The following is a 10,902-nucleotide window of genomic DNA, read 5'->3' as shown; positions in this document are numbered from 1 at the left end:
TTCCAATACTATGTTGAATAATAGTGGCAAGAGTGGACATCCTTGTCTTGTTCCTGATCTTAGAGGAAATGCTTTCTGTTTTTCACCATTGAGAATGATGTTTGCTGTGTGTTTGTCATATATTGCTTTTATTATATTGAGGTAGGTTCCCTCTATGCTCACTTTCTGGAGAGTTTTTATCATAAGTGGGTGTTGAATTTTGTCAGAAACTTTTTCTCCATCTGTTGAGATGATCATATGGTTGGGTTTTTTAAAATTAATTAATTTATTTATTTATTTATTTTTGGCTGTGTTGGGTCTTCGTTTCTGTGCAAGGGCTTTCTCTAGTTGCGGCAAGCGGGGGCCACTCTTCATCGCGGTGCGTGGGCCTCTCACTATCACGGCCTCTCTTATTGTGGAGCACAGGCTCCAGACGCGCAGGCTCAGTAGTTGTGGCTCACAGGCCTAGTTGCTCTGTGGCATGTGGGATCTTCCCAGACCAGGGCTCGAACCCGTGTCCCCTGTATTGGCAGGCAGATTTTCAGCCACTGCGCCACCAGGGAAGCCCGATCATATGGTTTTTATTCTTTAATTTGTTAATTTAACAAATTTTTAATTTGTTAATATGGTTTTATTCTTTAGTTTGTTTATTCTTTAATTTGTTAATATGGTGTATCACATTGACTGATTTGCGTATATTGAAGAATCCTTGCATCCCTGGGATAAATCCCACTTGATCGTGGTGTATGATCCTTTTAATGTGTTGTTGGATTCTGTTTGCTAGTATTTTGTTGAGGATTTTTGCATCTATATTCATCAGTGATATTGGTCTGTAATTTTCTTTTTTTGTAGTGTCTTTGTCTGGTTTTGGTATCAGGGTGATGGTGGCCTTATAGAATGAGTTTGGGAGTGTTCCTTCCTCTGCAATTTTTGGGAAGAGTTTGAGAAGGATAGGTGTTATCTCTTCTCTAAATGTTTGATAGAATTCACCTGTGAAGCCATCTGGTCCTGGACTTTTGTTTGTTGGAAGATTTTCAATCACAGTTTCAATTTCATTACTTGTGATTGGTCTGTTCATATTTTCTGTTTCTTCCTGGTTCAGTGTTAGAAGGTTATACCTCTCTAAGAATTTGTCCATCTCTTCCACGTTGTCCATTTTATTGGCATAGAGTTGCTTGTAGTAGTCTCTTAGGATGCTTTGTATCTCTGCATGTCTGTTGTAACTTCTTCTTTTTCATTTCTAATTTTATTGATTTGAGTCCTCTCTCTCTTTTTCTTGATGAGTTTGGCTAACGGTTTATCAATTTTGTTTTTCTTCTCAAAGAACCAGCTTTTAGTTTATTGATCTTTGCTATTGTTTTCTTTGTTTCTATTTCATTTATTTCTGCTCTGATCTTTATGATTTCTTTCCTTCTGCTAATTTTGAGTTTTGTTTGTTCTTCTTTCTCTGGTTCCTTTAGGTGTAAGGTTAGATTGTTTATTTGAGGTTTTTCTTGTTTCTTGAGGGAGGTTTGTATTGCTATAAACTTCCCTCTTAGAACTGTTTTTGCTGCATCCCATAGGTTTTGGATCATCGTGTTTTCATTGTCATTTGTCTCCGGTATTTTTTGATTTCCTCTTTGATTTCTTCAGTGATCTCTTGGTTATTTAGTAACGTATTGTGTAGCCTCCATGTGTTTGTGTTTTTTTACATTATTTTCCCCTGTAATTGATTTCTAATCTCATAGCGTTGTGGTCAGAAAAGATGCTTGATATGATTTCAGTGTTCTTAAATTTACTGAGGCTTGATTTGTGACGCAGGATGTTATCTATCCTGGAGAATGTTCTATGCGCACTTGAGAAGAAAGTGTAATCTGCTGTTTTTGGATGGAATGTCCTATAAATACCAATTAAATCTATCTGGTCTGTTGTGTCATTTAAAGCTTATGTTTCCTTATTAATTTTCTGTTTGGATGATCTGTCCATTGGTGTAAATGAGGTGTTAAAGTCCCCCACTATTATTGTGTTACTGTCGGTTTCCTCTTTTATAGCTGTTAGCATTTGCCTTATGTATTGAGGTACTCCTATTTTGGGTGCATAAATATTTATAATTGTTATGTTTTCTTCTTGGATTGATCCCTTGATCATTATGTAGTGTCCTTCCTTATCTCTTGTAACATTCTTTATTTTAAAGTCTATTTTATCTGATATATGAGTATTGCTACTCCAGCTTTCTTTTGATTTCCATTTGCATGGAATATCGTTTTCCATCCCCTCACTTTCAGTCTGTATGTGTCACTAAGTCTGAAGTGGGTCTCATGTAGACAGCATATATACAGGTCTTGTTTTTGTATCCATTCAGCCAGTCTCTGTCTTTTGGTTGGAGCATTTAATACATTTACATTCAAGGTGATTATCGATATGTATGTTCCTATGACCATTTTCTTAATTGTTTTGGGTTTGTTTTTGTAGGTCCTTTTCTTCTCTTGTGTTTCCCACTTAGAGAAGTTCCTCTAGCATTATTTGTAGAGCTGGTTTGGTGACATTGAATTCTCTTAGCTTTTGCTTGTCTGTAAAGCTTTTGATTTCTCCATCGAATCTGAATGAGGTCCTTGCCAGGTAGAGTAATCTTGGTTGTAGGTTTTTCCCTTTCATCACTTTAAATATATCCTGCCTCTCCCTCTGTCTTGCAGGGTTTCTGCTGAAAGATCAGCTGTTAACCTTATGGGGATTCCCTTTTATGTTGTTTGTTGCTTTTCCCTTGCTGCTTTTAATATTTTTTCTTTGTATTTAATTTTTGGTAGTTTGATTAATATGTGTCTCAGCATGTTTCTCTTTGGGTTTATCCTGTATGGGACTCTCTGTGTTTCCTGGACTTGATTGACTATTTCCTTTCCCATATTAGGGAAGTTTTTGACTATAATCTCTTCAAATATTTTCTCAGACCCTTTGTTTTTCTGTTCTTCTTCTGGGACCCCTATAATTCAAATGTTGGTGCGTTTAATGTTGTCCAGAGGTCTCTGAGACTGTCCTCAATTCTTTTCATCCTTTTTTCTTTATTCTGCTCCCCGGCAGTTATTTCCACCATTTTATCTTCCAGCTCACTTATCCATTCTTCTGCCTAAATTATTCTATTGATTCCTTCTAGAGTATTTTAAATTTCAGTTATTGTGGTGCTCATCATTGTTTATTTGCTCTTTAGTTCTTTTAGGTCCTTGTTAAACGTTTCTTGTATTTTCTCCGTTCTGTTTCCATGATTTTGGATTATCTTTACTATCATTACTCTGAATTCTTTTTCAGGCAAGTTGTCTATTTCATCTTCATTTATTTGGTCTTGTAGGGTTTTACCTTGCTCCTTCATCTGTAACATATTTTTTTGTAGTTTCATTTTTTTTTTGATGGGTGGGGCTGTATTCCTGTCTTACTGTTTACTTGGCCTGAGGTGTGCAGCACTGGAGTTTACAAGCAGTTGGGTAGAGCCAGGTCTTGGTGCCAAGATGAGGACCTCCAGGAGGCTTCACTCTGATTAATATTCCCTGGGGTCTGAGGTTCTCTGTTAGTCCAGTGGTTTGGACTCAGCACTCCCACCACGGGAGCTCAGGCCTGACCTCCAACCTGGGAACCAAGATCCTGCAAGCCAGGCAAAAAAAAAAAAAAAGAAAGATAAAAAGAAAAAAAGGAGCAGTACAATAATAAAGGATAAAAAAATAAAATAAAATTAGAAGGATAAAAAATATATTAGGAAAAATAAAAATATAATTGAAACAACTGTAACAAGGTAAAACAAAACCTCAACAGAAAAAAGAGGGGAAAAAAAAAAGGGAACAAGCCAAAAGGAGCAGAACAGTAACAAAGTGTAAAGAATAAAATAAAATTAGAGAAATAAAAGATTTATTAGAATAAATAAAAATATAAATGAATCAACAGCAAGGTAAAACAGAACCGCAATCTAAGAGGAAAAAAGAAAAAAAAAAGACTTGGCTATGGAGGCAGAGCTTAGGTGGGGGGGTGGAGCTTAGGCAGAGGCGGGGTTTAGGGTGGAGTGGGACCTCTGCTTAGGACCTGCGTGGAAGGGGAGAGGCAGCACGTCCAAAGGGGGGCCTCCGGGATGTGGTGTTCCAGAGTTTGGAGGTAAGGTCCTGGGTGAGGGTGTGTGGGTGGGGTTTAGGCCCAGCAAGGTTGGAGGGTGTCCCAGATGGGGTCTCTGAGTGTAGATGTAGGGCCCTGGGTGGGGGTGTAGGGGTGGGGCTTGGGATCTGCACAGTAGGAGGGAGGCTCCGAGGGCAGAGGATTTGGCCTGGGAGCCCAACAGCCTCCCCGGTGCCTAAGTGGACAGGGAAAGCGCTGGCCACTTTCCCTCCCATTCCTCTGTGCCCCACCCCTGGGTCTCCCCCATCCCCACTGGACCCCTAACCATAGGTGTGTCCCACTGGGTGTAGGAACTCCTTCCCTCCCCCAGCACCCCTCAGGGGTGCTGGTCCCAGAGGTCTGGCCTTTACTTTTGCTCCCACTTCCCTCCCTCCCACTCCCTTAGGACCCACATGGCTGGAGTGGGCCTTGGTGGGCAGAGGATCAGACCTGGGATCTCAGCAGGCTCCTGGGGGCCCAAGTGGGCAGGGGAGACTTGGCCACACTCCCTTTTGATCCTCTGCCCTCCCAGTGGTCCCCCAATTTCCCCCATCGGGTGTGGGATCCCTTCCCCTCCTCCAACCGCCCCTCAGGGGCACCAGTCCCCTCCCGCCTCCACTTCTCCTCCCTCCTCCCTCCCACACCCCACGTCCTACCCAGTCGCTGGGGGTTCCTCCCGTCCCCTTAGGTGTCCATGGTTCCTCACCGTTGCCTGGTAGGTGCCCTAGTTGTGTGGAGACGTGAATTCTGTGTCCTCCTAGTCCTCCATCTTGACCTCAAGATATTTTTATATTTTCTTTTGATATCCTCTTTGACTCAGTGGTTGTTCAACAGTGTGTTATTTCGTTTCCATGTATTTGTGAGTTTTCCCCTTTTCTTGCTGTCATTGATTTCAAGTTTCATTCCACTGTGGTTGGAAAATATACTTAGTATAATTTCGATTTTCTTAAATTTATTAAAACTTTTTGTGACCTAATACGTGATTATTCCTGAAGCATATTCCATGTCTGCTTGAGAAGAATGTGTTTTCTTCTGCTGTTGGGTGAAAAGTCCTGTATGTGTCTGTTAGGCCCATTTGGTCTATAGTATTGTTCAAATACACTGTTTCTTTATTGATCTTCTGTCAAGATGTTCTATCCATTATTGAAATTGAAGTATTTAAAAATACTATGATTGTATTGTTGTCAATTTCTCCTTTCAGATTTATCAATATTTGTTTCATATAATTAGGTGTTTTGATGTTGAGTTCATATATATTTATAATTGTTATATTTTCCTGTTGAAGTGATCCTTCTATCATTATGTAATCATCCTCTTTGTTTCTAGAGACAAAAGTCTTTTTGACCTAAAGTCTACTTTGATATTAGCAGAGCCACTAAAGTGAATTTTTTGATTTTTATATGTATCTTGATTTTTTATTCATTCAGCTATTCTGTGTCTTTTTATTGGGGAATTCAGTCCATTTACATTTAAAGTGATTATTGATGGAGGATTTACTGTTGCCATTTGTTAACTATTTTCAGTTTATCTGATAGTTATTTTGTCCCACTTTTTCTCTCTTGCTGGCTTTCTTCATCTCGTTGTGTGTGTGTTTTTATTTTATTTATTTTTTAAATTTAATTAATTTATTTATTTATGGCTGTGTTGGCTCTTCGTTTCTGTACGAGGGCTTTCTCTAGTTGCTGCGAGCGGGGGCCACTCTTCATCGCCATGTGCGGGCCTCTTACTATCGCGGCCTCTCGTTGCGGAGCACAGGCTCCAGACGCAAAGGCTCAATAGTTGTGGCTCACGGGCCTAGTTGCTCCGCGGCATGTGGGATCTTCCCAGACCAGGGCTCAAACCTGTGTCTCCTGCATTGGCAGGCAGATTCTCAACCACTGCGCCACCAGGGAAGCCCCCTGTGTGTGTGTTTTTAAATTGATATGTTTTGATTCCTTTTTCTTTTTCTTTTGTGTAACTTCTGTACGTATTTTCTTTGTGGTAACTAAGGAGTTTACATAAAATATCTTACAGTTATAATGATCTGTTTTAAGCTGATAACAACTTTACTACAAAAATTGATCAGAAATCTAGTCTCAATTTTTTTTTTTCAGGTAATTAAATCTTTCATTATACGTCCTTTGTCAATAATATATATAACTTGAATGAATATTGCCAAAATTTTGGAAAATAAACAATATATTTGGAAATAATACAAAAGTTAAGAAAGAAATCACGGTAAAAATTAGATGTGTTCAGTTAGATAACTAAAATACAACACATTAAATCTTACTGGACACCACTAAAACAACAACTGTAAGGAAATTTATAACCATCAATGCTGTATTGCAAAAGCAGACTGAAAACTATTATCAAAATGTCTTTCTCAAGCCTTCTCAAGAATTTAAATAAAGAACTTTAAATTAAACCCAAAGAAGTAAAGAAGAAAATAATAAAGATGAATGTAAATTTATGAAATAGAAAATTAATGTACAGAAAGGCACAAATCAAAATTTCATCATTTGAAAATGCTAATAAAATTGATAAACCACTAGCAAGATTTATTAATATATATAGAAAATACAATATTGGGATGAAAAGAGAACAACATTACAAATCTTACAGAAAATAAAAATAAGATATAATTTTAAAATATAAAGGAATTGGAAAACTAATTTGAAGAATATGTTAACAAAAATGACAAAGAAATAAACTGAGAAACTAAATATTTCTTTATTCATTAATGAAAATGAGCCTTACAGTGAAAAACTTTTCCACAAAAATGGAAAGCTCAGATGGCTTCACCATTGAAGTCTTACAAATATTACAGGAATAAATATCACTGATCCTGTAAAAGTTCTTTTGAGAATAGACAACAAAGAAACCCTTTCCAAATCATTTTTATATTTTGATATCCCCACCTGAAAATTTCATTTCAAGAATGGAAAATGATAGGCCAAATTCTCTCATGAACATAGATGCAAACCTCCTAAACCAAGTATTAGCAAATCAAATCCAATGATAATAAAATGGATAAAAAAGCAACCAAAGTTGGGTTTATTCCAGGAATTCTAGATTGATTTAATATTCATAAATCAATCAGAGTTGTACTTGCATCTCTGAATTAGGATGTACAAGGATGTGAAAAACATTTGATCATATGGTAACAAGATAAACCTTGATGAAATGAAAATCATACCCATATATTCGATGAATCAGGAGTAGAGGATTCAAGAAAGCCTTGATGAACTGACATCCATATAGGTGAGCAGGTTGCACACCTAAGGACAGGTGCATAGTCTCGTCTGCCATACAGAGACAACTTGAAGGGATGAGAAGGCATCAGCCAAATCTTGGGTGACAGTGTAAATTGTCTGAACAGATAGAAATTTAGAAGAAAGCCAAATGCAAAGACAAATCATTTCACCCCAAAATTCTCTTCCCTTATGCTCCAAGGGTTTTACCTAGAAAGCAGCAACAGAGGAGGAGCTGATAATAAGAGAGAAATCATATAGTCCCACACAGCCTCACAGCAAATAAATGTGAGGTCTTTGCCTTTATTGCATTCATAGATGAAAAAAAAAATCTAAAATTGCTGTTCAACGCTTAGTTTCAGAAGTATAAAGCCTCTAGAAGATAACATGAGAGACTATCTTTATGACATTGGATTAGGCAAAGATTTCTTGAACTTCTCACTAAAACATTAAAGAAAATATTGATAAATTAGACCATTAAAATTAAAAATTTTAAATCGTTAGTTGTGGCAGGTGGGCTCCTAGTTGCAGCATGCATGTGGGATCTAGTTCCCTGACCAGAGATTGAACCCGGGCCCCCTGCATTGGGAGCGTGGAGTCTTCACCACTGTGCCACAGGGGAAGTCCCGATGTTATCCTTTTTAACAACTGTGGATACATAACTTTTTGTCTACCAATGTGCTGAGTTACTGGGACTCCTTTAAGCCAGCTCCTTCCATAGATTGTCTTCATATCCCTGACCCTTGAGGTTGGACTGGCCCTTGTGGTTCTTTTTTTTTTTTTTTTTTGGAGTAAAATTGCTTTACTAGTTTCTGCTGTACAATGAAGTGAATCAGCTATATGTATACCTATATACCCTCCCTCTTGGACCTCCCTCCAATCCTTCCCACCCCACCCATCTAGGTCGTCACGAATTGGGAGATTAGGTTTGACATAAATACACTAAAGTGTAAAATGGATAGCTAGTGGGAACCTGCTGTATAGCACAGGGAACTCAGCTCGGTGCTCTGTGACGACCCTGTGGTTCTTATTGCAAGATGCCCTCAGCAATAACCATCAGGAAACTTTGAAAGAGACAAAGCTTGTTACTTACAAGTCCTGGAAATCATGTAGCACACCTGGGGTCGCACAGGGTCATGGGATAGAGTGAGAGAGAGAGAGATCTTAGGGTTCTGCTTTTATTGGGGTAGAGAATGGGAGCCTAGGGTTTAATGGGCTCACTCTTTATTGGTGACTTTGAAACATAAGAGCAGGAATTTAAAGCAAGTGAAGAGAAAATACAAGTAGTCTAAATGGTCAGTTATCTAAGGAGCTTGGGGGTGGGGATCAGCCTGGTTCTTTAGTTGTGTGGCTGGCAATGTTAGTTCAAAATATCTGAAGTGGCTGCCTCAGTCCCTAAAGCTTAAATCTGACACTTGCCTTACCAAAACAAACAAACAAACAAAAGCAACTGTCGGGGCTTATGCTACACACCTAGAATAAGGCAGTGACAGAAGTGGTAGCAATAAACACCTTCTTGAGAGATATTACAAAGAAGGATGGCATGCATATTCCATGTCTGCATCAGCCTAAGCATCTTAATCTGTAATTTTATGCCCTGGAAATACCAACTTGCTTGCTGAAAGAAAGCTCCACTGTGCCTCAGCCCCCTCTGCACCACCACTCCCCAGTAGTTTTTCCTACTACTCAAAGGCTTGTCTGCAAAGGTTCAAAGACAAACCTTTGCAAGCCAACCTTTGCAAACAAACCTTTGAGTAGTAGGAAAAACTTAAGGGAACTCTCAAAGGCTAAGCCTTCAGAGTTCCTTCTTTGTTATCTGGATCTAGTCTCCTGGTGGCAATACTGTGGAATTATTTTGGTCTGGCTTACATTAGGTGGGAATGAAACTTTTCTAGATCCCAGCATCACTATTTCCAAAGATAATGATAACCCTGTATAAGAGAGACCAAGTCTTCCATGGAAAGTAACCTGGCCTGTCAACACCACCATCAATTGCATTTCAAATTGAGTTCATGATACCTTCTGAGATGTTAATTTACAAGGTGATATTTTTTTAAATGTATAATTTAACAGAAGAAAAAGAAAACACCCTCTAATCAGACTCCCTAAATAATGAACAGAGGAGAGGAAAAAGTGAAACTATGTTTCTCCAGGTAGCCTCATCCTGAAATATACATACTTAATTTGAACCCAGCAGATTCTTGTGAAAATGCTATACTTTGTGACTCTAGAAAATTATAAATTAAAGTTGGCATTAATCGACATTCAGGTATTTTATATTTAAGATAGTTCTTCACATAAAATAAGACTAATGGACAACGTAAACGCCCATCACATATGTTCCTGAAATTATTGTTTTGTAGTTTCTGGATTCACACTGTATTCATTTCAAAATGACTGATGTATTCTAGCTATCAATTTTCTCATGGCCTCTTTCACCTCTTTGTTCCTCAGACTGTAGATCAGAGGGTTCAACATGAGGATCACCACTGTGTAGAAGACAGACACCACTTTAATATGTTCAGGTGAGTGGCTCGACTTCGGTATGATGTAAGCAAATGTGACTGTCCCATAAAACAAAGTAACTACAGTGAGGTGGGAAGTGCAAGTAGAGAAGGACTTGTGCCTTCCCTCTGTAGAGTGCATCTTCAGGATTGAGTGGAGGATGTACAGATATGAAACTATTTTGGTAAACAGTGTGATTACAATGATTGACCCAGCTGAGATGGCAGAAGATATTTCAGCAACATAAACATGGATACAAGAAAGCTTCATTAGTGGTGGCAGGTCACAGAAGAAATGGTTGATTTTATTTGGTCCACAGAAAGTCAGACTCAATAAACATCCAATAAATGATGAAGCATTCACATATCCTCCCAGATAGGAAGCAATCAGTAAGATGATGCAGACCCTGGGAGACGTGTGTAGAGTAGAGCAGTGGGAAGCAGATGGCCACATAACGATCATAGGCCATGGCAGCCAACAGGAAGCCCTCAGCTGTTCCAAAGATAACATCAGAGCCAAGCTGAGCTATGCAGCCAGTGACAGGGATAGTAGTTCTTTCTTTTAGGAAACTCACAATCATAATAGGTGTGACTGATGAGGAGTACCCAAGGTCCACAGAGACCAAATGGCTGAGGAAAAGAGACATTGGGGTGTGAAGCTGAGGGCTTCTTTGGATTAACATGATTATGCTGATATTGCCCAACATGGTAGCAACGTAGATGCCTAGAAAAACCACAAAGAAGATGGAACAAAGTGTAGGATTCTCTGTTAACCCCCAAATAATGAATTCTGTCACCATTGTGTGGTTTCCAAGCTCCATCTTATTTGGAATGATGCCTGTTGAAATAAAAACCAATGGATATTAAAATGAATTGAATGATCTCATAATTAATATATTCACTTTACCAGCCAACCTATCAGAAAATCAAAACATCGACCTCACTTTTGTCTAATGCTTTCACTTTACAAAATGTTTCCAAATGTATTTACATTATGCATGATTTGAGAATATTAATGTCCATTACCTTAAGGCCAAAGATACTCACAAAGGGACCAATGACTCAGATCAGAACACAGC

At 38.6% G+C, this 10,902-nt stretch overlaps 1 protein-coding gene across 1 annotated transcript; it reads right to left on the bottom strand.

Annotated features, from left to right (window-relative positions):
- Positions 1–9,707: 9,707 nt before the first annotated feature.
- LOC118900229 (olfactory receptor 481-like) lies at positions 9,708–10,644 on the bottom strand. The gene is given in 2 exon segments (XM_036862591.1): positions 9,708–10,242; positions 10,244–10,644. Coding segments are annotated over 2 exon segments (936 nt in total).
- Between the last annotated feature and the right edge of the window lie 258 nt (positions 10,645–10,902).

Source organism: Balaenoptera musculus, chromosome 8, assembly GCF_009873245.2.
Source record: "Balaenoptera musculus isolate JJ_BM4_2016_0621 chromosome 8, mBalMus1.pri.v3, whole genome shotgun sequence".
NCBI lineage: Eukaryota > Metazoa > Chordata > Mammalia > Artiodactyla > Balaenopteridae > Balaenoptera > Balaenoptera musculus.
Note: the sequence above shows the minus strand (reverse complement) of the source record. Positions and strands in the feature narration are given on the sequence as shown.